A 27,782-nucleotide genomic window follows, 5' to 3' on the forward strand; every position below is an offset into this window, starting at 1 on the left:
TAGCGAAGCACTCACCTGGAGTTGCTGCCTGAGCTGATGCCGGATTTAACCGGGGCGTGGTCACTCCTCTCTGTCTGTGTCTCCGAGGCCGAAGCTGACGACGACTGGGAAGATACGGACTCATTGCTTCCCATTGAAGTCTCATCTGTAGCAAGGCTGGAACTATTTCCCACTACTGGCACTTGATGAGAAAACCAAAAAAAAAAACGAACAAACTATGTTATTCTTCCACCTTGCTTGAAAAAAACAGCCAAATAATTTATCAGTATACAGTATAAGGCAATGCAGCCGCTACAGGGGACTTTATAAATCTAACTGCTGTCAAAACAGGTGAGATTCACAACCAAGTTTTTATTGTTCATAATAATGCACTCATAGACAGGAACCTAAGAAACACAGGGGCTTTTATTTCAATTCAACCGTCAAATACAGATCTGCTTTTAGGAGATGGGAGGAGAGGCGAGCAAGGAACGGTTACTGTTAAATAAGCATTTTGTTTAGGCCATTTCTTTTCTCTTGTCCCCCAGAAAACACACATCGAAGCACTGAAACCAGAAGTCCATAGTTAATTAAGACTGAATTAAATCGGTGCTAACCTTTAAGCCTGATTACCACAGAATGTAAAACCATAGCACCACTGGCTTTAAGTGCTTTACTTTTATGAAATTATGTTCCTAGTGTCCTTTTCAGATGCAGCAGACGATAGTTTTACGCAAAGATTCTCAAAAAAAACTGACAGGATGAGTTTGTAAAGACCATAGACTGTAGATAAAAATGGACGTAGTCAACGGTTCCGGAAAATGAAGCCATTGTGGAAGTTCCTGAAGCCTGTATTCTCCGGAATCACCAGCAGAGGGCGACTCCACTGGTTGTTTTTATAGAAGTCTATGAGAAAATGACTCTTCTTCTCACTTGATTAATAACGTCAGTAAACATTATCCTGAGAAGTTTATCTATCTCTAGTTTCAAGTCTTTTTCAATACAGTATAATGTTCATTTTTTAAACAGTGGTCTAATTTTGAGTACAATAGACGATAAAGCACCGTATCGTGGTTACAGTGTGATGGACAGCTGGTCAGTCCGATCGGCTCTCAGTCAGACCCACCCCCGATCCTACCTACGACATGGCACTGGTCAAAATGCGAAACTCGAGGCTTGGAAACAGCAGTTCAAAAACCAATGGTTGACGTCACGGTGGATTGCCACTTGGTAAAGACCAAAAACGGAGCTAGAGATGGTGTATATTGGACTTAAATTCACCTGGTGACCAGAAGCACAAGTCCAAATTTATACATGTAGCCACTGAATGTCTAAATAAGTAACTTTATTAGCATAAAGGTGATGTTAAGTCAATATTGTGTTCACAACTTGCTTCTGCTGCCCCCAAGCAGTGGGGGGGAGAAAAAAAAATGCAGGGGAATAAATCAGTACAACCAATAAACAACTGATCTGTTATCATCTCCTAAAAGATATAATTTTGCCAGTACTGTACTCCTACACTGTACCTGTTGCTGACACAAACACTCTGATTAATGCACTTTCCTACGCACGGCTTACTGTTACAAACTGTGTCATGTCTGCAGGGTTATTAGACACATGTAGCGTCACACACTTCTCACAAGAAGAGTCACATGCATACATAAATACTCTTCTCTCTTTCCCACTGCAACCATCCTCACATTTGCTTTTACCCCGTGAAGGCAGAGACAACTTACTTTAAATCCATTACAGGGCACCCATATAAAAGACACAAAGGTTAAAAAAGGATTACGCCTTTCATCCCTGATATTAAAATACTCCACCGTAAAAGCTGGTGCAAGAGAGGCAATCTGGTAAGCAGATTTAGACTCCTTTGGTACCGTGGAGGGGAAGGGATTTGACTGGCTCCCGATCGCAACTTGCTGGAGCCAGATTTGTTTGGGTCAAAAGGTCAGGTGATCGACGTCTCTGATGTGCGGGACTTCCATGAATTTTAATAGTATTTAAAGAGAAACAAACGCGGGCACACAAAGTCATCAAAGCAGCATTTTACATCAAAGTAGCTACGTTTTTGCCGAGTTCAAAATGTGCCTCTCGTCTCGGTGTGGCTTTGTTAGAAAAAAATGTTGTCTGATAGAGGGTAATGGGTTCTGTTTAAACAGAGAAACATTATGTGATACCGCTGTCATGTCACCCCATCATCGAGGTGACAGCAAGTGTTGTTCAAAAAAGGGGGGGAGGTTATATATGAGTTGTAATTTGTTCACATCCAGTACTCCACTTCGACAGGTTCTCAAAAAACACGCCAAGTTTAAAGTCAATTGGATGAGCGGTCATCAAGGAAATTGGAGGAAAGATAGAGAGATTCTGGATTATAGGATTTTGTATTTAATTATTGATACAGACAGATACATTTGTGATGTCAAAAATTTAAATCTAGCAATTCATACCTCGGAGTGACCCTAATTTTGTACCGTCAACATATTTTATACCACTGTGTGAGATTTGAAAATCTCAGACATTGGCGCCCCCCATTGGTAGCATCACAAAGGATAACGAGTCACAGAAAATTAAAAATGAGCAGTTGGGTTTAATATATCACAATTTAATACAGTTTTGTTTTGATGTTGGAAGGAGGTAAGTGTATATATGTTTAGCCTTGTTCAAGACTAGCTACTGTAGTGAGCTAGCTATTTGGCTCCCTAAAGTTTGATATCTCCCTGTAGTTACAGTAGATATCTCCCTACCTACATCTGTTAAAAATACCTGCTACCTGATCGGCTCTGTCAGTGAATTAATAGTTAGTAGAGTGAAATACTGTGAAGTACTGTTCATCTAAAAAGGAGGGTCAGTCTAATTTCTACAGCTCAAAAATGTTGTTGCTAAGGTTCATATGCACATTTTGATTCTTTATGATCCTACGCCGTACAGTCTTCTCCTTTAATCTACTCTGAGGTGTGAAAACATACAGGCGCGCACGTGTACGTTTCTTACCATTCTGAATGTCGAGGGCTTGTGGATTGTAGACAGCCAGCGGTCGATTCTGTCGACCCAGTTTCTTGGACTGCCGTGTGGGAGCGGAGAATGCAGGGGCAGCAGGTGAAACAGGGCATGACTCGGGAGCATCTGCGAAGATCTGCATACAAGGCGAGTGAGTGAGTCTCAACCAAGGATAAATGCAGCACATGACTCGGAGAGTTTGGAGCAGCGTGTCCTCGACTGACCTCGCCAGCGAACGGGGTTTTGAAACTCGCAGGCTTTATGTAGCGGTAGATGAATGGGAAAGGGCCATTTGCAGCCACAGCATGTGCTCCGAAGGAAAAGCTGAGCAGTTCATTCATTGGACACTAAAAACTGCATGTGAGAAGATTTTGTTTGTGCCAAAATAAACAGGAGCAGCTCCACATGTAACGCACATCCCATCCAGGGAATCTGGGTCTAACTTACGGTGACACTTCTCCTTAGAAAATGACCCACTCTCTGAACGAGCGCAGGGTAAAATAAACAGAGTTTGGGCAGGAGGGGGGCCGGCCAACTGGCGCAGCCTGTTTACACTGCGCCGTGTTTACATATAAACTTCAGATGTGGAGTTAAAAGAGAATAGGGCTGCAGAGGAGAGGAAGTCTCAGCAGAGACTCGGAAAGGATCACAGGGAAGGAGTGCAGGGAGGAGGGAGAGAGAGGGAGGAGGGAGAGAGAGGGAGAGAGAGAGAGGGCGATAGTGGCAGAGTAAGTGAGACAGAGTGTGAACAGGAGACGCAGGGGGAGGAGGGGGCATGAGAGAGAAAGTTTGTAGGAGAAAGGGAGATAGAAAAAGTGAGAAATCTGATATGGCTGAGAGTTTCTGCTCCTCCTTCTCCTCCCTCCCTCCCTCCCTCCCTCTCTCTTGCCTCTCTGCGCAGATGGAGGTGAATGTAAAACAGAGTCTACTGTTGGTATCTAGGGGTATCAACAGTCTGGAGTGGGACTCAGCTGTGAGGAAAGTTAATGCCTGTCTGCCTGTCTGTCTGTCTGTCTGCTCAACTTTTCCCCTCTAACACGCTGTACTTTCAAAAAATGCTCTTGCTGCATTCTAACACTACATCCTTTATCACCTGGACGGTGTTGGATACCTCTCCGAGGCTAGACTCTCCGAGTATACACCGTGCTGCTGGTGTTGTTTTAGCACATTTGTATACCCTGTAGGTTTTCACTCTACCTCTGTATTCTCTCACACCCCCATTTTAGATTTGTGAGCTTGGGTGGTGGCGATATTATTCACCACACCCATCATCTTCCATTAATGAAGCTGGAGGGGAGAAAAAAAAATCACTAAAAGCTCCTGGTTTCATCTGATTCTATGCAGAGTGCAGTGCCGCGCCAAATAGATTAGAAAACTAATCTCAAACCTTTTTTCGCTTTTGACACGGAGAATTATCCCCTTTGAGGATTGATACCGACTAATGACATTCTGGGGAGATTACATGATCCCACGAACAACAGGTTATGAAACAACTCATAACCAAAAATGAATATATTTAGGCAGGCAAAGGACTTCCCAAACATGATAAAATATATATCATATTCTACAGAATAATCAACCTGCCGAAAATGAAGAGAATTCCATGTGTTTTAAAGATGGTATGAGCACCTTGGGCGCCCCCTATTGGCCAGATGGAAAAAAAAATGTAACTGCTGTCTGAATCCTTATAAATGGGTGAGGGCTAGTACCTTTCATTATCAGAGTACTTTATTTCTGCTCATTATTTTTTGGCAGAGCATGCAATAAATATAATATGTTAATGTCCAAACATACCACAAAGTACCCACTATTCCACATGTCACATTTTCATTGCTACAACATTTGTTCAAAGAAGCTAACTTTTTGAATAGCAAAGATTTAAATGAAAAGTCTAAATTGTCTTCCATCCACCTTAATTAAGACTCTTGCTCTGCCTACATTTAATGCTGGTGTCAGGTACAGCACAGTGGTGGCAATCCTCTGCCAACAGAAACTGCCTAATTGAATCTTAAGGAAGAAAAAAAAAAATACAAATAATTCCAAACAATAGTGGGAAAGCCCTCTTTGCCAAGAAAGCAGGACTTACAAATATTAGATCATATGCTTCGCTTGCGCCTTTATTATCCTTCAGCATTAAGTAATTACATACCCAGGCTACCCAGGTTGGGGAAACACAAAGGTGCTGCGTGCAGCTCCCTGTTGTCATGTCACCCGATTCAGATTTCACTTGGTGATACCACTTTCCCTTCTGTTGCCTAGTGTGCCTAACATTTAGGTAATAGCTGTTGATGGCAAGAGAAAACATTTTTGGGCAAGAGCAACTTAAATTTGACCAAATAAAAGAACAGACACTTTGGGGAAAATAGAATACAATACATTAGAAAACCTTTTTCTCTGTTCCTATGGACATCGTGCTGATTGACTCCACTGTGTTACCTTTTCCTGCTGTTCGATGAGGATTTCCACCACAATGTTCTGGAACTTGAGATCCATGATGGCGGCCATAGTCTCCTCTTGTGGCCTCATTAATGTGGGGCCAAACACCACGCCCAGGTTGGCCACGGTCATCAGATTCTGTTTGCTGTGGGCCGCCACACTGAGGAAGATACCAAAATACACATTTTACTTCAACTTCCTGATGCAACTCCACTGATATGCACTTAAAAACAGGAATGTATTGCTCAGTTATATAAGTAACAAAAAAATGAGGAAAAACAGAGCGGCAAATGTCAGCTTTGACATGGCCACTGCCTGAAAAACACACTCAACTAATAACAGACTTTTACCTTCAATATTTTCCATAGAATTGTTAAGCCACCCAGATCTTGACACAGCTCATTGTGTGTTTGGTCATTAGATAGTTACATAATTACGTAGTTATGTCCACAGTCCTTGGGAAAGACAGCCAAGAAGCTACAAGAAGCACGTTAGCTCACTGGCTGCGATCGGCGTGTATGAATGGGTAAATTAAAAATTGCACAATATAAATGCAGGAGTTTAGCAGAGGTGACTTTGTTGCAAGTGAGATAGCTCAACCCTTAAGATTTCCACAAAATGGAAGAATTCAAAATGACTCTGAATAAAGCACTGATGCCCTCCTTAGTTTAAGTTTTAATGTCTTCTACATCCATTTCAAAATTGTGAACACCTTCATTTTATTGAAGTTTATTTTAAGAGGTCAAAAAAGGTGTAGAAAAAAACCTTTATTTGAAGAAAAAGTTTTACGGACAGGTGAAGAGATTTCACACTCGAAATATGACATATGCGGTGCATCTGCAGAGAGACAGCTTAAATAGCTTCAAAGGAGGCCTTTGAAGACAAAAAACATTGGTGACAACTCACATTTATAACATCTCTCAAACCATTTCAGATAGGAGTGTGAAATTCTGGCTTTGCTTCCTTCCCCTGCAGGACATGCACACACGCCAGCTTCAGAAAAAAATATTCAAGTCTCTCCAGTCTGGAGAATTTCACGCTGGATAATCCAAATTCAATTTCAATAGCGCTGCCTTTTTACCAGAGCCTGATTCTGCTGTGGGTTTCTATGAAATAAGATCCACCAGACTTTCACTGCCTCGGGGAAGAGGGATTATTTACTTATCTTCAATTTGCTCATATTTAGTTTATAAAAAGCTTGCTGAGGTAAAGCCTTGTAATGTTAGCTAACAATATTTAAATCTTTTCTTCCATCTAATCTCACAAAAGAAGTGATGCACAATAGTGGTCGGTCTATGTAGAGAAATCTCAAGAGAGGGCTTAATTGGAGTGGTCCATTTCATTTCACTCCACGGGTGGGCTGCGGAACCGTATGCTGGACAGGTACGGCAGGCTCCACAATCCTTCAACAAATTTAAATATATGCCAAAATGACCTAAGAAAAGGCAAAAGAAAATGTTGCAATGCTAGCGGCAACAATTTTCTTACCCAGCAGTCACTGAATAGACTTGAGAGGAGATGGAGTGACAGCAGGGAAGGGGGAGTGAAGAGAGTGGGAGTGAGGGAGAGAGAGAGAGAGAGATAGGAAAAGCATGTGCAGTGAGAAAGAGGAGACACACAGGAAGAGTAGAAAGAGAGAACTGAGCGGAAGAGAGGGGGTGGAGATTGGGTGAACTATGACCAAGGAACTATGAACACTCACTTGGCCAGATGCTTCATGAGAAGCCCGAGGACTTCACGATTCCTCTCCGGCAGTTTGTGGACCAGGCAGTGGACAGCTTGGATGCGAGACTCCGGACTACCACCCTCTGTTCAAATGCAGAAGCAAACTCGCATTAGCCTTCAAAGATTTCTCAGTGCTCCTCAAGTGGCGAAGACGGCAACGGAGCTGGAACCGAATGCAGTAAACCTATGATGATACACTACATTCACTGTTGTTGGGAGCAGTGCACAATCAAGAGTTTATGATATAGAATCACCAAATTAGACACTTAGAGGAATAATTTTACCTTCTGTTACTTCAAAAGCCCTAAAAACTATTTTGAGACATCAAAATCTAGCGTCAGTGGACACAATGATCTGAAGCTATCACCCTCATGCATAAGGTGTTAAATTAGAGGATGATAGATCACAGTTGAAACAAGTGAAAAGGTGTGATGGCGATATCCCACTATTTGGCAGCAGGGACCACGGCGCTGGCAGCGGAGATAGCTTAACGTTACAGTCGCTACCATATAAAGGGGTTGTGTGCACCCCCCCCCGCCAAGATCATCTCTTAAACATTTCCTCTCACATGGGCATCTGGCCGCCCCCACAAAAACACATCCACACAGACACGCAAAATCATATCATTACTAAGGGAATGACAAGGATTTAAACATGGAAAAAAGCTTCTTAAGGATTCTGTCACCCATCAAAAAATACTCACAGCTAATCCACTTTTTCCCCCCTTGTTATGAGGGCATTGCAAGCAGCTGATAAAAATGTCAACCTGATCCAATTATAGCACTTGTTGTAAGAAGATTCAAGTTTGGCTCGCCTTGAAAACATTTCATACAGAAATTATGTTATGTTAAAAAATATATTTTGCTCCTTTTGCTAACTGGACCATTTGAGGGCAGGCAAATTGCAGCATATTTGGCATTTTAAATCTCTTAGGCCTTTACTTTTAATTGCTTATTTGGCCGCATATTTTTTGTAGCACTTAGACGCAAGTAGAAATCATAAAGACATGAGCAGTAAGCTCACATGGTATTCTTGAATGTTTGATGAATAAGTGTCAGAAACCGTTATATAAAATGGGGGTTTCAAAAAAGTACGTCTGAGCCAAAATCAACTGAAAGGCTTTTTGGTAAACTGGAAATCAACCACACAAATATTTCGTGCAAAAAGTAACGCGTTTCCGAGGCCAAATCAAAAGTCAGAGAATCGCGACAGCTGAGGATACATCCTCCCAGAAACAGAGTACCGCACAATAGCTTTCAGACTGTGGACGCGTTACTTAAGGCGGTTCCACTGCTATTCCACAAAATAATTAAAAGATTAGTAAAAAAGTTTAAGAAAAAGTTTAAGAAAAGTAAGTTAAAGGTGTTTTAACTGTTTCTCACGTTTGCATGTGTTCAGCAACTCACTGAGGAAGAACAAACCATGGATTTCCAGAAACTAAAACTGATGAAATGTTCACATTTGGCTGATACATTTGGATGTATACACTGTTTTTTGCTTAAGTTCTCCACTCAGATGGTATAAAAGGTGGTCAAACTTACTGGCAAGGCTGATGAATTCTTTGTAAAGTCCATAGGTCATCAATGGCTCAGGAAGGCTCCTTCAGACAGATCGTGAGAGACAGAGAGAAGGGGGGGGTGTTGGAGAAGGAGAAGGAGAGTTGAAGTGAGCGAGGGGGGGACAGAAATAGCCGGCACACTGTTTTATAGGGTCCACACACAGCAATGATTAATGTGGCCAGGCCAGGGGATGGAATTAGATGGTGCACGCATTGAGATAACCAAGTTCATCTCAAGGTACTTTCACACTGCAGCTGGCCAGTGGCCAAAAAGTACTTAGCCTCAGAGGAAACTGAGGAGACTGACCCTTCTTTATTCCAACAGGCCAGACGGAAAGCAAGAGACAAGTCGGCGCAACACTAAACAGGCTTTAATATTGCATAACAACATCGATATGCCCCGTTAGATTGAATTGTGTTTAAAATTAGTCAATGTTGCGGTGTGTATTGCCTGAATGAAAAACCGTAGAGCTCCCTGCTGAAATAGAAAATCCTGTGTGCAGCAGAGCCCCACAGCTGTCAACACATTGCATCAAACTGCTTCCTGGAATGGGGTCAAAGTGTCAAATTACTGACTGAGAAGGACTTGTCATTTTTATCTTGATTAGAAAATGATAATGATAATAGTGCAGCTCCTACGCAGCAGTGACCACTTGAACAACGACATCAGAAAACACTTCTGATGGTAGTGAAAGCAAAAGAGATTTTTTTTGTTTTGTTACAACAGTCAATCACACATATTAGTTAATAATTCAACAAGAACAGTTCAAGGGAATACAGAATAATGAGACCGACTTACAAATATAACTGCACACATTTACTGATCCTTTTTTTTAATGAATATTTTTACTGTGTTTGTTAAGGAGAATTAAATTACTTTTTATTACTATTAATTAAAAACTTGTGTTTTAGTAGATGTAACTTTGCCTGCATTTAAATAACCAAACCTAATCAATATGTTGCTAACTGTACATGTTTATGAAAACTAATTGGCCTTTAAGTAAAACTGCATCAGTGTCTCGCAGCCAAACTACATTTTTAATCTGTGAACTTCGCCCTCGCGCTATCTGTCAACCTGGAAGGCGTTGGTGGAAGTGGAACAGGGAAATGGAAGCAACTTGACCTTGCAGGGAGTTAATTTTGCAAAGTGCATAATTAATCCTGAGGCTGTTTTATAAAAACAGAGCTGACAATAGGTGAAATGATTCATATTCGAGTCAACAGAGACGCTCTATCATGTTCATCAAGGTGGTGTCTTAGGTCATACGTGGATTTTGCAGAGCAAACACAGAGACCTATAAGATGAATCAAGAGGATCAGCTATGCACCGAGCACAGGTGTCTCTGAACATGCATCAGTACGAGGACAGAACATTTACGAAACTCAGGGGTCATATCAGTCAAAATGTATAAGATCAACCAAGTATTTTTTTTTCTGTGATTGACAATTAACATTACAACTGAGGTTTTGGATGTTATTAGTTAATTACCATCATCACTGCTAACTTGGTAGAAATGTATGGTTTTTGGGCTCCAACAAACAATTATTATCATTATTAACAAATCAACACATTCTTTTTTTAGCATGTTATAGTTTTGACTATAAAAATGAAAAAAGAAATTACATTTTTTACATAATAAAAAGTTAGTTTTTCAAACAGTCCCAGGTGATGTATTGATTCTCCTTATTCTTTCAGCCAACTGTCCTAAACCCAGTTTACAGTCTTATATGACAAAATAAAGAATCAAATACTTAAATCTGAGAAGCAGGGAAATTTAAAATTTCTAAAAACTATATATTTTTTTATATCAGCTACTAATTAACTGTCAGTGGACAAGTGATTAACCATCTAATGCAGCTTTAAATGGCTGACAATGTGTTTATGTGTCAGCAATGTGAGTGTTGATCCTTACCTCAGATAAAGCTTCAGTGTACTCGTGATTGTCTTAACGTCCCAGTCCTCACTGGTGGACAGATCCACCTCGCAGCTCTTCTCATCTGAATGAATCCCACAAATGCAACATATCATTTCCACAAAAATTCTCTGACTGAGGAATTAACACAAAGGCAACTGTTCTTTTATTCACATGAACAGCCGAGGACTGTGAGATTTTATGTGCAGCCTAGAAAGTCTAAATATGTAATATAAATATGTAACTTGTAATCAGCCGTATGAGGATAAAAGCATTGTTACTAGCTGTGGGGTCGAGTCAGGCCCCAGTGGATTTGGGAAGGAAGTTACGGCTTCTGTAGACGGCGGCTCGTTCTATACTCATTACAAGTTTAATTAATCCCTCACTACTTCACTGGCTCCACGGGGACTCCGGGGCTGTGTTGTGCAGAAAATTCAGTGGGCTTTAGTCACACCTTAAGTAACCTCTGATGAATTATAGAGAAAGTAGAGGTGCAACAGCCAGCGAAGAGTTTTTTTTTTGTTTTTTTAGTCAGACACATGTACAAGGCCTGGGTCACCACACAGACTTTAGCTTCGTGGGTGGTAGGTAGTCTCCTACTGGGATTTTATTTTTTAAAATTCAGTTATGCACTGCAGCCAGGATAACCGTGCTTCTATGGGCGCTCTTGTCCACAAACTGGCCTGTCCAATATTCACTTCTGGAAGCAAATGCCTTTGTAGTCGATGGTGTGACTCGATAGTCTGCTTTAGCAAAAACAGGCAGACATGGTTTGGTCAGCGATGTATGATTATTTATTTTTACCGTAGCATTGATAATAAACCTTATTATCTACAAAGCAAACGCTACTTCACAGGTATAATTCATTGTTATTTTACCTTTGTTATCTAAATGAATCCCTCTGGGATGTTACAGTATTGTGTGTTGACTTTAGCATAGTGGTTTTAATTGGAACTGCAGCTCCAATGACATTAAGAAAAAATGTATTATAATAACAATCTGTCCGTCTGTCTGTCTGGGAGTTTTTTTGCCAACAGGAATACTGGATGGATTTGTATGAAAATTTGATAAAAGATAGGTCTATACCATTGTAACATGTGATTAACTTGATCATATCATCACAAGTACATACGATTTTCAAATACATGTGTAGGTCAGATGGAGGTTGGGAATGCAAGTTTTAGAGGAAACGGCATATAGGTGGGGGATTGTTCCGCCTTGGCGGAGGTCTGAGGCAGGGAACACCCCGGACAGGTTGCCAATTTAACACAGGGCTGACATATACAAAGACAAACATTCACCCTCATATTCACACCTACAGGCGATTTAGGGTCGCCAGTTAACCTGCATGTCTTTGGACTGTGAAGAGAAGCCGGGGGAACCCAGAGAAAAACCCGGGGTGGCACGGGGAGAACATGCAGAGACAGAGCCTTCTTGCCGTGAGGCAACAGTGCAAACCAAGGGAAAGTTTTCTTTAATGATTTTTTTTGTCAGAGGTAAAACGATTACCAATTCAAAAGATAAACTAGATGAGTCTGAAATAAAAACGTTTGGTGAAGCAGAAACTGCAAAATCAGCAAAATCATCATATGACAATCTCTACACTTGAATGTTTGGATCCTCAACTCAAAAAGGCAAGCACACAGTGGGTAATTTGAGTGACCTAACCTTTTGAGGCCATCAATATCTCACAGAGGTTAGAAGCAACATAAACCTGCTCTCTTGAGTAAATGGTCCACTGTGTTTGGACCATAAAATCCAGTGTTTAATACACGGTCATTTCTGCCTTAAACCCTGAAAATGAGGAATGTGTTCAGTAGCTCTCATATATCTCACAGCGTTCCTCAAATTTGCCTCACTCTGCAATTATATCTATAGAACTAAAACCTTGAGTTCAGCAACTATTACAGTCATATCCCCACCCACACCACACAACAAATTCCCCTTCCACATACTGTACAACAGATCGGTCAGTGGCTTCTTCCTGTTATATTGTTGTCTGACACTCCCTTTGTTTGTACTGTAATGTGATGGTAGTCTCATTCTCTATCACTCTGTCCGCTCCGATTGGACCCTGGCCACGTTGGTGGGTGAGAGATGAAAAGGAGGAGGAGTGGGAGGAATCCAAACTCTTTCTTCAGGGTTTAATGCTTGATTCACCCACACACCGTGAACGGTTGTATGCAAGAAATGTTTGTGAATGCATTTGTTTGTGTAGTAGAAGTACAACCTCCACCATTATAATAGTCATTCCAGTGATTAAATATAAGTTACATTCTGCTCAGCAATATTCCCATGTATTCTATATGGTAGATCAGTAAACTAAAATTTGCTCTAACGTGCTGCATCGGTGTCTTTTACATGAGTCAGCAGGTTGGGTAGCTAGAAGGTTTAGGAGAGGAAGCTGAGGCAGGCTGGTGGCTGCCTGAGTTTGTTGTGATTCTGAACACAGATTGGAAATTGAGCTGATGTCTGCTGGAGACGGCAGGAAACCAGAGAGCAGACAGGGAGAAATGGACAGCACAGACGAAAAGATCTATAGGAAAAGGACTTGAGTGAAAGGCTTCCAGGACAAGTGCGAGGCATAAAGGAAATGGAGAAAGCCAAATGGTAGACTGAGTCCAGCTGTGAGCAAAGCGAGAGGCCGGCTTAGTCGTCAGAAAGTGCAAGCGCGTGGATGGGAGGGACCCTTTCGGGTTGCCGGGCAGATGTAAAACTGGATGGACGTGAGGCAAAGACACACGCAGGCACTTGTTGCACTTCAGAGAGACATGGTAGAGATAGGCTGAGTCATGGGCTGATTGCCAGTCACTATCTTTTTAATATCGCCCCCAACAGACACATCCATTTCATCAGCACATTCGACTAACAAGGGGAAACCTAATATCACAGAGATAGTGCAGTAGCATATAAATTAAAATTTTAACTTTATTCAGCTTTAACCGAAAAACACTTCTTTGTGTGGTAATACATTTTCCAGAGGAAGAAGAAAAGAAGGGACTTTATCTTACCAATCATTAATGAGAGGAGCTTCTGGACCTTGGAGCTTACCCCGACAACTCTATACAGGCCCTGGTCATTAATACCTGAAAAGTAATAATAGTAATAATTAATTCATGGCGATTTTCTCGTCTAAGTTGCAAAATGCTTTACAGGGAAAACAAAAAGCCAAGCTCGACTATAAAAAATAAAAGCAATGGCAAACAAAAACAAACAATGAAATAGTGAGAAATCATAAAGAATTAAGACAGATTATACTACACGTATTACACGACAACCCTGTGTGTAAAACCTATGCAGCAGTTACAAGAACGTCAATGCAATTCAAACCCTGTTCAATAATAGATAACAATTTCCATAGATAAGCATTTGTTAAGAGGTACAAGACTCAAACTGATGTTTTGGCTCAAAAGATGTCAGATGAGCATTTGAAGAATGAAGCAAATTAATAAGAATTTTAGTGCCATAATGCAAAGAGCCATTGATCATCTTCAGTCCCTGCCAGTCAGCCTTTCGCTGCAAAATTGGAGCATGTCTGCCACCTTGTGTACAAATGAAGACTCTGCACCCTGGTTACCTTTTAACTATCCACCATTTCTCATGTAAAATTTTTCTATGTTTAAATCACCTTTAAATTCTCTCTGTAAAGATTTTAAATATGTTTTCATATCTGAGGCTCACCTCTCGTCTCTATGGCGCTGATGGAGCTCTTCACAAAACTCAGACCCAGTTCATCCAGCTGCGCATCAACTGCAGGGGGAGGGGAAAAAAACAACCTTCTTTCAAATGTGGTGAAGCATCTTGTTTAACTTAAATGATGATATCCTGTAATACACCAAAAAGGTGTGGTAGAGTTGTATACTTACTCCCTCTTTCTTTAGAATAAGTTCTTCCAAGGTAGTGTCCAACCTGTTAAAGGAAAAAAATTAAACGTGTTTATAGATTAAGAAAAGCTAATCAAGTATATTTACTTGCAGATATATACTTGTGATATGAATTAAAACACAAGTATGTAGAATATACTAAACTAAAAAGATGGCAGTTTAACTAAATACAGTGAGGCTTCATGAACTGGGTGTGAGTGGTAGATGATGACACATGAGAGGCAGCTGACTCACAGGTTCCTTCCCACCCATGGCCTGCATCCAGAACTTATGGTCATCCTCTGACAGGGCCTGTACTGTTAGCACCAGCCCCGGCCTGGGAGAGAGCCAAAGCATATTAGCAATAGGCAAAGCCTTAAGGTCAGCATGGTAATACACTGGCGATGTCGGTGTCAAAATAAAGTATCAAATGTGCTTAGCATTCTTTGACATGAAAAAATCCCTCACTGACGAGGGCACATGCACCTTTGGATTTGCAGCTATACATATGAACCCAATTGGTCATCCCAGCTGGTTTATGACAGCTACAATCATGTGGGACCAGATGGATATCAAGTTACTCATCACAGTCAAACTGGGATGTGTGGACTCGAATGTCCATACTGATTCTGGGGTATTGCTTTTCTATTAATACTACAGAAAAGGGGCAGGGCAGAGTTGAGTTGGGTGACAAAATGAGATATCTATTACAGGAGGGCAGAGCAGGGTGTGACTAATTCTCAAAGCTAAGTGTGTGAGGGCCATTCTCCAACACAAATCCTGCTGCCCTGCCCCCTGCAATCCAAAACTCAGAGCGACAAACTTCAATTGTTTGGTGCCGATATCGTCAGCAAAAATTGTAAGTGAGGAATACCACAGCAGACAATCTGTCTGTGGCCACTATGGACCGGGCACATGTGTACAAACAATCAAAAGTTAATTTTTATTTTTAATTTTTTACTTCACGTACCGATCGGTTATGTCGAGGTCTAGGCAAAACCTCCTGTCCAACATGTCAGTCGTTTTGCGGAGACAAGATTTGAGTGTGACAGACTCCGTCTCACCCTGAAAAAAATCGAATATATCAAGAAATAATCTTTATTATTAAAAATATTGGAGTGATTAAAAAAAATAAACATTTGAATCTCACGTCAATCTGAAAAAATGAAAGACTGCATATCGAATGTAATCACAAGATCATATCAACTGTGTGGCACTATCAACCAACTGCATTGTGTTCCATGACTACTCACAATCTTCCCACCAGATCTGTGGTCAAAGGTCACCATGTGCAGGATCTTCTGCTCTTTGACAAATGTGCAATAGCGTTTGACCCAACTTGAACCGAAGGGTGGTGGCCCTGGAAAAACAACACACACGTGACACTGGCATTCAACACCGTTAGTATGATAACAATTACTTTTACTTATGCAGGAAAAGGAAGGTTTTTAAACAAGTCCATTTACACATGTACTGTATGCATCTACAGGAAACTGAAGAAACCCCTCCTCTGTCTATTACAGTGTGTATATTGGCAGATGTTTTTAATGAAGTTTTTGCAATTACATGTTCCCTCCCTGTACGGTCACTGTGTGTTATGAATGGGAGAAATATTAAAACCTATAGTAAAACACATTTAAACCATACAAAGGTCTCACGTTTTTCCTGTACATAGAGGTAGCCTTCACAACTGATAGGGCTGGTTTGTCTGTATTCTTGCGGTGTCTCCCTGATCCTCTTCATTAGCTCATACACCTCTGACCGTGCGCCCTCAAATCGATTCCTTGTCTGGGGGGAAAAAAGAAAGAAAAAGCAAACGCCCATTCCAGGAAGTCACCTCATGATGCTCAGAGATTAGGGTGGGATGACCTTCTTAATGAGAGGCCACTGCCAATCAAAACTGATGAGCTTCCCCTTGAAACCCCTACAGCATTTCCAAGAAATGGGCCAGATGAACATTAGTAACCTAAGACTGAAGGCTTAAGACTGAAACTGAGACTTTTATGACAGCTGAAAAAAAATTAAAACATTAAGCAGAACCAGGTATTTTTATCAGAGGTTGGTAGCCAAATCTAGACAAAAAAGGAATTATGACAAATAGATAGAGAGATGACTCCAATGGCCCATGGTGCTTTGTTTTGAGGTGTAGTGGCTGTGTTAAGAAGGAAATGATTTGTTAACATGTTAGCCACAATTCATTTAGGGGTCTTTCTGCCACTTAGTCGTCAAAATGTTTTTAAGATGTCATTCATTCTTCTTTTCTGTTCTGAGGATTGAACAATAATACACAAACAGCATACAGGCATTTGCTGTCATGTTAAGAATCATCACTATCCCAATTGTAAATATAATAGTAACACTATAGTATTTCTTACATTCTGAATATTGATCTGCAGCGCTCTTTTATAGTGATCAAAGTCCTTGGCAAGTTCGAAGCCCTGGTGATAAAACGTGAAGACTGTCTGAAAGAAGGCCAGCATCTAAAAGAAATCACAAAACAGAAAGAAACAGATGAGAAATGCAAATTGAAAGAGGCAGCAGGTGAAAGAGAAACTCGTAATAAAAACACTTTGTGGCTAAGTCACAAGTGATGAGGGAATTGTTTCAAGTAAGACAGAAACCTAAACCAATCGCTTATACCCAGCCACATCATCGCTGACGTGCCACATATGTCAGCCACTCACCGGCTCCACACACTCAAACTTCTTTCTCTCCTGAATCTCCTGCAGTTTGCACACATAGTCCAGTGACTCCTCCTGAAAGTGCTGCCTCATTGTTTCCACCTGGCCGTCTGCCTGAGGAGGTGGAGAACAAACACCGCGATGATTATAGTGACAGACAGATGCAGAGAAGCAAAGAAATAACCATCATGGTCTTTATGATACTGTGCAATTTGGGAGTTTTTCTTGGTATAGCATTAAAATCTCATGGAAGGCTTACACCAGTTGGTAAAATCAAAAAATGATGTTACTCAAGCCAAGTTAATTTACGGTACATGGGCCCAAAGTGACAAAATCAGCGAATCACAAAAGCCCCCGCAGCTGGTGAATTTGATTCCTTCTCACCGCGAGGGGAACAACAGTAACCACTGGCTGTTCTAATGCAGAACTACAAGCATGGTTGAAAGTGTTTGGAATATAGCAAAAAACTACACATGACAGCATATAACCAAAATTTACAATGTAACACAAACTGAATTATTGTTGGTCTCACTACGGGTAAATTTGCCATGTTACAGAAGCAGAGGGCATAGTAAACATTGACACATCAGTAAAAAATAGTAATAAATAAGTTAACATGCAGTGTAAACAAGGAAATATGAAAAATAGAAGAAATATAAACATTGTAAACGAAATGTATACGGTGAATGTATTCAGTTTCAAATAATATATTTGCATACTACATGTCAACTACTTTTAAAATGAGTAAGATCATTTCATAATATAAGATTATACTTATATATATAAGTTCTTGACTTTATGGGGTATTCAGGTATTCAGGTATATGTTGGTACCACAGACCCTTGTGTCACAAGAGTCACAGGGAACCGTCTGAGCAGCCTGCATCCTTAACGTCAACAGTCTCAAGTGCCCTTTCTGCTTGGTGTATACAACGTGTGGGTGAGCCTTACATGGCCACATGGAACAAAGACCAAGAAGACAGAAACTAATTTAAAAAAAAATCATCTCACGGTACTGCAGCATGGCCTATTTTACAAACTACAGCAGGGCTTTGTAGTACAGTACAAGTGAGCACACATTTCCTTTAGAAACGAGCCAGGCAAACTGTTGCTGCAAGGCACGTCAGTGGAAACTCACATGGTCCAAGAGGCTTTGCAGTGAGGCTCTTCCCCGTGGCACAAAAGAAAAAAAACCAAAGCCGGGATTCTCAAACTAAACAAAATATCTGTTTCTATCATTTCTGCAGTCACAGTTGTACATAACTGTCAGAGTTCAGTCAAGGATAAATACCTCTTGTAGCTGTGGCTCTTTCTTCTTAGCAGACATGTTCAGAAGCTTTTCCAGAGAACTGTAGTATTTCTCCGTCTCCTTCTCATACTTCTTCCTTTCCGCCTTGAGAAAGTGCAGTGTAGGAAGTGAAAGAAAATGAACAAAATATTAGATCATTGATGGGGACAAAGGAGTCAAAGCCATGGGCTTAGTACAATCCATATGTTATTAGCAGCCAACAGTAAAATATGTTAGACCAGTTGACCAAGCATACAAACAAATCAGCTTAAAGCTATACAAAACAAATTGGGTAGAGGAAATAAACCATCATACATTACCCTTACTGTACCGAGATGGTCTTTCCTGAACTTCTCCAGGGGTTTCATTAAAGTTTCTGTGATGTTTCTCGTCTAGGCAAACACAGAAGCCATAACATATCATATAATAATTGCTCAACTCAGTGACAGACGCCATTGATATTTCATGTGACCCAACATTTCCTGGCTTAAGTATTTGCTGTTTCCATTGAAAGGTTGCAGCTAAACACAGCTCCTTAGCCTCTGGAGGTGCCGCCTGTTGATTGATGAAAATTACATAACTATTTAACTTAAAGTATGTTTTTCATAATACAGTCTTGTCAATTCATTCCTCCTGTGTTTCTGCTACTGCAGGACATGTCTGTGCCTGCATGCCCACCCTACTTTTCCTTACTTTGCACTGTGATGTCATCCCAGTATGCTGAGCAGCGTGTTTACCATTATGGTCTGAGTCTAGCACTGAAACAGTCATCTACCGGCGTCCACTCCCTAACCTCAGACACTACAGACAGATATTACAAGAGAGCTGCTGTTTATGAAAAAGTCTCACACACAGTCCAAAGAAGCTGAATGTTTTAGGCACATTTCTCTATTTCTATCTTTAATATCCCACTATATCACATAGTGTGTCACACAAACACTTCAGGGTTTATAACAAACAGTCATTGTCCTTTTAAAAAATGCTGTTACTTCCTTTATATTCATATTCTGCTTGTGAGTTCTGTGGTTTACAAATGAGCAACTTTCACAACGCTACCGGAGTTTTGCGGTGGTATAGCTGAATGAGCTGATAGTAGTAGGTGGTAGCTTCTGCAATCTCTCTCGGTATTTAAAGCTTGAGCGTACTAACGAGGATATGCACTCCTGTCCACTCTGAAGCCACTCCCAGGGAGGTGCTGTGACCCTTAGACGGGTACGAGGGGAGCAAACACTATCAATACTAACACACCCGCTAGGGAACTGGTTTGCGCTGCCTGATGGATACTGTTGCTGTGCAGTTCAGTGGAGAAAATCATATTATGAGTGCCTGTCTGGATCCCGGGCGGATGACTGGGCCAGACATTTAACAGAGGCAAGTACCAAATATGGGCAGTGATAGGTGTAGGCTGGACACAGGTTGGATATAAGCAGAGTACAAACATAAAGACAGTCACATACACCACATACACTCACGCATAGACACACAGACACAGACACAGACACAAACAGGTATTTTCCCTGGCTTTCAAGCAGGTTCTGACTGGTTGTCCTCACCATCAGCTCCCTTTGCTCTTCTAGGTTCTTAAGAAATATGGAGAATTCTTGCAAAGACTCATCTGAAAAAAAAAGAAAAAAACAACTCAAAAATCAAATCACTACACTCTGCCCCCCTCTCTGTCTCTCACTCACTCTCACACTCACACTCTCACACACACACTCTCTCACACTCTCTCACACACACACACACACACACACACACACACACACACACACACACACACACACACACACACACACACACACACACACACACACACACACACACACACACACACACACACACACACACACACACACACACACACACACACACATTATGACTATCAGTTGTGTGCAAACCAAAAAACTGCTTTTAATTTGCTGGTAGAGAGAGAACCATAAACAAACATTTATAGAGCATGTCTGTTTGGTGGTTACAAAACGAGTGGTTAGTTTCCATCACACGAGGAGGCAAACCCACACTTACCAATACATTTCTCATCATCTGTCTTGGCATCTCCGATGTACTCAAACTGAAATTCTCCCAGGCACTGGGCAAATTTTTTCTGTGCCATACCAAGCTCTGAAAGAAAATGTAAAATGTTAAAAATCATATGAAGCAGTGAATTGAAAAGACAGCGGAATGCTGACCATGATTATGTTGTATGTTTTCCAAGATCTACCAAATGAATATATTTTTCTGAAGAAATATGTTTAGACTACATAGAATGCATCTATGTTATAACAATACTGTCCTGAGGAACTAATTATTAAAAATTAACTCCAGATGGCTGTCTTGAAAAGTAGGTCTGATGCATCGCACACAGTTAACACTTTGCAAACATCCTGTTTAACTTCAGTCTCTTACATCCTGTTGCACATCAAACCCCTGTCTACCAAGTGGGCAGGTCCCACAAAATAAAATGTGAGAGAAAATAAAGAGACAACTATATTTAATCATCTGTATGTAAGTAATAGCTTAAACAAATAAAGAGGAAAAGAAACAGGGCGGGGCAACCGATATAACCAATATAGAATAAAACTCAAATGCTGGATAGTCACAGAAAGATGCTGGTAACATATAAACTTGGGCTGTTCGGTATAAGTGAAATTTCTTATCCATTTCTTTATTTTCCATATAAAAGATGGTACTTAGCTTTTTGGGAATTTAATACGCAAAAGGCTAAGGATTTACAGTAATAAAGGCTATTGTCAATTTACTTTCTAACAGAAATCCCTTAGTATTGACAGTGCAATGTGCAATTTAGAGCATAATATATTCATCTGTAGAATTGCTGACAATATTACTAAAACAATACAATGTAATAATATACACGTAATGCTCCACCCATCTTATGTGCACAGTTGTGGGACAAGTATTCTCCAATGGGAGGGCTAGCAATAATTGACCGAAACCTTGACAATGACATAGCCCGACCATTGGCCGGCCAAACCTCAGGAGAGCCTCAACAACGCTCTGACAGAGAGCACTTACCCATGTCAGCTCTACATAAATCGAAAAAAAATGCTCCTGAATCTGAATTAAAACTATTCCAGAGGTGGCCTAGTCCGCCCTCCACCACTACACATCAGTAAAAACGCAGCAAACATAAATCTATTTTCAAACTTTGAGGAGATTCCCCGAGGTGGGATCTCTGACCCATGACTGGCCCTAAGGGAAACATTACAGAATGCAGCGAGGGTATTTATAGACTGCAGCTATAAGCAGTATACTGAGGAGCAGTGTCATTAGCGTTGGCAGATAGCTGGGACTCCGTAGGAAACAATCCCCTGAAATACTCTTCCTTCAACAAAGAGTCTAAATTGTCCTGCCACAGTTTCATAACGTAACCAAAATCCTTTTACACTCTCATAAGAACATAAAAGATCTTGAACTTTGTGTTTTGCGCCGTTCTTTCATTGTAGAACTGTGTGCTGTGCTCTTTGCCTCGCTCTCTCTCCTTCCCGGGCGAACTGCCTGCTCTTATGCATTTCAAAATTTAAAAAAAAAATTTTTTATGATACACAGTGGAAACAGACAGAAAACAACAGACTGTGGGAGAAAGAGGAGAGATACGCAACAAAGATCCCTAAACAGATTTAAAGCGGAGATGTTGCAGTAAAATGATCTGCATCTTAGTCCACACGGCTACAGTATCCATGACCCCCAAAATAGGTTTTTGCTATTGCTGACTCAGGCTTTGGTAAAGACAGCAGATGCCACCCCATATTCTGGATGCTCATTTACAATTACCTGGACCTTTGTATTAAAATATATATTGTTGGGGGAAATCCAACACCATCACTTTTTTTATATTCAGTTATTTTTCTACTCATGGTTATCCTGCTGCTTATACACACCCCAACGTTCTCTGAGCAGTGTGTGTACACTTTCTGTGGATTAGATCAACAGTTGGAGTACAAACCCAGACACGTGAGCGGTGCTAGACAGTGTCAGCCTGAGCCTGCATGGTACAAAGAGTGTAAGCTTCTGCGTCAATAGTTTATTTCAAACTGTTTGAAATCCTACTGCTGGTTGCTCTTCAGCTCCATCTCAAATTCCTACAATACCAAAGAACACGTGGAAATATTGGTCAAACTAAACACCTGTCGTTTACTCCTCTGGCCAGTTTCTCCACGTTGTTGAACTACAGGAAGCTCAGGGATCTACACCAGACAATGGGGCCGCCTGTGTGAATTGCAGTATTTATAATTGTTTGCGTCCTTAAATAGAACCTGGAGGAAATGTTCTTTCTTTTCTTGCGGGTGGGGTAATTGTTGTTCTTAAAGAAATCCAAAGTCAAAACAGCAAAAGAAATGAAAATGTACACAAGCACATGGAAATAAGTCATTTCTTATCTGTACAAAGGAATTTAGATAATACATCCTAATGGAAGTGAGCAAAACAAAAGAAAAGAGAGGCTAATAGCTCATTTCTTGGTTTGTGAACTTCCACAGGACACTAAATAGACCTATCACTAGCCTATTAATCAAGGAAAGAGAGGTTCTTGTTCTTGGAAAATCCTCTGACTCAGACTCCTCTCTCTATTCGGTATTTCGGTGAGGTCCGAACGGATGAGTTATCGTTGTCAGCTCATAATCAGTTGAGAGTTACTGCAGGAATTTGTTACACAATAGTTTAGACTGGACAAGTTATATTATAAACGCGTGTCAACCAGAGAAAATAAAGCTGCAGCTCATATTACTTATCCACTACTAATATATGAAAAGGGTTTTCCCGTTTTGGCTAAAATCTTTCCGTCGCATAGGTGACGTCCAACTGATGTAAACACAAGCGGATGAGCTGTGCAAGTATGGGTGCAAGGAAATATTTCCAAAATAAAAGTATGGCCAATATAAGCCTGTCGGGCCATTATTCTGGTCAGAAACACTTGTATGCCTAGCGTGGCAATTTTCTGTTAAGTGTCTGTAAATCTAGAGGGAATCTAAGCCCCACAGTCAGTAAGAATCCAGTCCAGTCCGGTGCAAGTCCATAAAAGGTGAGTCTGGTCACCGTGGTTCAGCCGACACTTCTCAGTTCTCAGCAACAACAACTTCTTTGATTTTAGTCTATCAAGTCCTGCAGTCCAGCAAGCAGGATGGCGACCAAAACACAAGGTAGATACATTTCACTGGATCCAGAATCTCACACCTTTATTGGTTTTGAGCTGAGCCCAACTGATCGTGTTTTTTTAAAGTGCACAGTGTAATAAAGGTACAGGCCTTGAGCAGGGAGAAGCCGCGTCTCACCTCGGAACTGAGAAAACCTTTTTCTTGCTTTTCTCCTGTTTGGTGCTCTCCTTCTTCCAACGCTATTTACTAACTGCTTATCACCATGAAAAAAAAAAGACTCCACCTGCTTTAAACCTCCAGCAGGTGGCAAGCATTTTTTAGGTAAAAATAATATTCGATAACCGCTGCCCAAACTATGGAGCCATTATCTGAAGAGCCTCTATGCTTTGATCAATCTGCCAGAGGAATGCGGGGAAGATGACTTCTATTTTTTTTTAAATCCCTCCTAAACCCTTTTGTAGTTGAGCAGTTGCACATGTTTTCTATTCATTTGATTTTATTCTCACCCTGCGTCTCTCTATCGGTCTATTCCCTCTGATTATTTTACGTTTTTACATTTTCCACCTGCACACCAGATAAGAATGAAGCCCTATTATGTTGGGTAATCAGTGACCCTTACGGAGTATTTGTTGGTCAACTGCTGGACTTCAAATAAATCAAAATACACATGAATTTGGGTGGAAAGTTCAGATAGTAAAAAAAACGTGTTTTGGCAACATTGCACTGAACCTTGACACACCTTAACAGAGCCTCAACACACTACAATGCGCCTGACGTGACGTAAGGTCCGGGCAGGATCCAATGTCACTGTCTCGTAAAAGATAACGACAAGCTGATGCCACTGTGACAAAATCCATGTCTTTCAAGCATTCCCTCAAGGTTCCACAGTATTCGAGTACTGTTCTACTGCAGATCATAATCAACAGGAATATTTTACTATACTTTGTTTGGGTTAAAGAATAAAGATTTCAGTATTCTTTATTTTGCAAAGAGAACATGGGGGCCCAGATCTCTGCAAACATGAATGCGTGTACTCCATGAACAGTGATGTCAATGGATAGATTTGCAGTCTCCTTATTAGAGCCACATGTGAGCGTGGCGCTCAAATCACACCCATCCCCAATCCGATTACACAGGCCGCATGCATGTTTAACTCACTGCAGGGTGGACAGTTAATATGAGAATATATGGGGCCAAGCTGCGTGGACTTCATTACATAAAACATGAAGAATGAATGTGATCCAGTTACACGAGGCTCCGGCATTTATCAACGTCAGGCAACATTCGGGGAAGGGAAAAAACAGCGGCGGCGTCTTTTTGTTCCTGTGCCGTGTCCACTGAAGTTTCGGCAGCGTAGATCAACATGGATACAATCAGTGGAGCAATAAACAAAAAGTGTCAGAGGAGAGAGATCTGCACAACAGATTGAAATGATAGCTGACGTCCAAGAGGAAAGGACTGTCGCAAGCTAGAAATACCACACACACACACACACACACACACACACACACACACACACACACACACACACACACACACACACACACACACACACACACACACACACACACACACACACACACACACACACACACACACACACACACACACACACACACACACACACACACACACACACACACGTCCAAGTCTCCTGCTTTTTGCCTTTTAAAGCAAGGCATTTCAGAGCAAACCTGGGAACTGTCAAACTTGGCTAGTTTATCTGCAGAAAGCCAGAGAGAGCCCAGTCTGCTGGATTCTGAAGTATGAGTCATACAGTCCCCACCTTACATCTATCTGATATAACAGGCCAGCGGGGGGGGGGGGGAGTTAAAAATGCCTAACTAACTGTGTGACATAAATATTAGTGCCCCTGCTCAGAAGAGGTGGGAAGAAAAACAGAGACGACACAGTGGGGAGGTCACCGGATCACAGGGCGCTGGCCACTGTGCAGCACCACAGATCGCCAGAGAAGAGAAATAACAATGCAAGTATATCAGGTCACCAATGGTTTTATTATTTCACAGATACGTCTATGAATTGCTTATTTAAAATCTTTTAGTTGTTGAGAGGATACAACGTGAATAATTAGGAGGAATGAAAATATGAGTCACCACTTCCAAAAGCAAATGTTTCAAAAATGCTTTTAGACTGAGCAACTCGCCAAACAACCACCGGGTGTTTGATTTCATAACAACACATAACCATTACATTTGAAAGGCTGATACTAGAACATGTTTGGTGTTTAGTTTGCAAAACTAAAAAGAAATGCCATCAGTGGATTTTACGTCGGCCACCTAATTGATCAACTAAACGGTTCAGCCCTAGTTTAATTTTATATAATATATTATATAATGAAAATATTAGTCATCTACTTTGTTGAGGCATTTTGGAGTTCATTACTATCAATCAAACAATGTATAATGTATATATAGTCACAGAAACAAAATGTACTATTAAACGGAAGAAAAATTTTAATAATTAATTTCACTGTAATTTAAAGGGGCTATGGCTGGGTATAACTTTGGAAAGTTTTAACAAGGATTGCACCGACTGACTGTATCTTTTTTCTTTTCCCAGTGGAGATCAAATATCTTCCAACTATAAATGAGGAGTTTCTGCCGGTCTGTCTGCATCTCAGCTTTCGTGACAACCGCCCATCTGATTGAGTTCAAACTAGGAGTGTGTTTTCTTGAGGATTCTTCAAACATCGCTTTTCTACATTACTTGATGTTAAGAAAAAGGCAGGACTTCGCTTGAGGACAATTTAAAGCGTGCACATTCCAGGGTTTTAAGATCAAGTCAACTGCGCACTATATTGTGTTGTGCATTGGACGGCACACCGATTTCATTGAGTTATACTGTATTGACTGTTCCTTTCACTCGTAAACCAAACATACAAGTGGAAGATTTGGGGGGTAGATGCTATATTGTGTTTTTTTTCCACAGATTTTATTAACGTAATTACAGCACTCTTCATTAGCAAACCGAGCTATTTCAGCGACTAGATCCGAGGGCAAAATGTACAAATCTCAGGGCAGGGACTATGAATCCAAGCACACGACTTATATGCTGTGCGCACAGACTAACGCAGGCCAATCAATGACTGAAATCTGAATGGGCATTGCCTCTAGAGTAAAGTCACATTTTGCTTCGTATGTTTCTCCTCCTATGGAAAGCTTTTTCTATTTTCTATGCTTACAACCTTAGACCGCTGTGACTTTGGCCTTAAATGTTCTATATACAAAACACACTGTAACAGTGTTTGCTTAAATATTTCCATACTTCAAAATTAGTACCTAATCTGATTAACATCCAGATCCCGAGCTTGTTTTTCTCACTCGCCGGCAGGAAACTTCGATCTGCGTGTCCTGGCTGCTACGGGCAACAGTTTTCCCCAAAACAAGCCAGTAAAAGGTATGTACGTGTCAAGGTTCAGCTGCTGAAGATGTCCACAGTGTATTCATTGGCAGCTGTCGGAGTGTTGTTTGTTATGATTTCTACGCTCTCATCACATGTGCCACTTAGGTCGGAACTTGCCTGGTCCAGGCCCCTCGAAGAGCAGGCAGGGTTTACATGCTGTGCCCTTCCACAGCCTTTCCTGTTCCACTCTCCCATCTTTTCCAGTCTGGGTCCCTGCTCCACACTCGGCTCCCACCTTTGCCCTCGACACAGGCTGCCTGCCAATCCCCTCCCGCAGCCTCTCTCCACCCCCAGCTCCCTGCCCACAGAGCATTACTTCATTCATGACTTCCTGGTGCGCAAAACAAGTCCGCAGGGTGAAGCTACGATGACGGGCATCATGTCAACAAAGGCCTTGTCTGATTGCAGATCTATGATTGTATCTGTGTAATTTCTTTTATGAAAATTTGAATTCAAATGCTGCTCTACTTTTGCATGCACCAAAACAAAAGGAGTCCCAAAAAGCACCGCCATCATGCAACAATACACGATCACTTTTATAGCCGGCCTTGTTCTTTCTGGAGTGAGACATGAAAGAAAAGCGTTCCTCCCACATGACTTCACGTCTTGCACTAATGCGATTTTAATGAAAGATTGTGATGTGGCTCTTTGGCAGAATCAGTAATGTGATTACAGAGAGCAGCGGTGAGCCAAAGCACGCCGTGCCAGGCTACTCTTAAACCCGCGTGCCAACGAGAAAGACCTTCACATGGCCGGAGATTTCAAAGTGGAACTGAAAGTGAGGAAAGATATATACAAAGTGATTT

The 27,782-nt window shown here is 41.1% G+C and overlaps 1 protein-coding gene across 1 annotated transcript in view; it reads right to left on the reverse strand.

The window, feature by feature from the left end:
- Window positions 1-27,782, reverse strand: part of arhgap10 (Rho GTPase activating protein 10) — a 42,264-nt gene that overhangs the window by 10,367 nt on the left and 4,115 nt on the right. Inside the window, exons 2-20 of the mRNA XM_035638271.2 lie at window positions 20,468-20,563; window positions 19,996-20,057; window positions 18,763-18,834; window positions 18,446-18,547; window positions 17,159-17,269; window positions 16,850-16,954; window positions 16,133-16,262; window positions 15,728-15,834; window positions 15,445-15,539; window positions 14,730-14,811; window positions 14,478-14,520; window positions 14,293-14,361; window positions 13,623-13,697; window positions 10,612-10,696; window positions 8,682-8,740; window positions 7,118-7,223; window positions 5,416-5,575; window positions 2,974-3,115; window positions 16-181 (exon numbers count right to left, since the gene is read on the reverse strand). Coding sequence (XP_035494164.1) covers window positions 16-181; window positions 2,974-3,115; window positions 5,416-5,575; window positions 7,118-7,223; window positions 8,682-8,740; window positions 10,612-10,696; window positions 13,623-13,697; window positions 14,293-14,361; window positions 14,478-14,520; window positions 14,730-14,811; window positions 15,445-15,539; window positions 15,728-15,834; window positions 16,133-16,262; window positions 16,850-16,954; window positions 17,159-17,269; window positions 18,446-18,547; window positions 18,763-18,834; window positions 19,996-20,057; window positions 20,468-20,563 — 1,867 coding nt within the window. The remainder of the gene's footprint in view (window positions 1-15; window positions 182-2,973; window positions 3,116-5,415; window positions 5,576-7,117; window positions 7,224-8,681; window positions 8,741-10,611; window positions 10,697-13,622; window positions 13,698-14,292; window positions 14,362-14,477; window positions 14,521-14,729; window positions 14,812-15,444; window positions 15,540-15,727; window positions 15,835-16,132; window positions 16,263-16,849; window positions 16,955-17,158; window positions 17,270-18,445; window positions 18,548-18,762; window positions 18,835-19,995; window positions 20,058-20,467; window positions 20,564-27,782) is intronic.

This window comes from Scophthalmus maximus, chromosome 8 (genome assembly GCF_022379125.1).
Source record: "Scophthalmus maximus strain ysfricsl-2021 chromosome 8, ASM2237912v1, whole genome shotgun sequence".
Taxonomy (NCBI): Eukaryota; Metazoa; Chordata; class Actinopteri; order Pleuronectiformes; family Scophthalmidae; genus Scophthalmus; species Scophthalmus maximus.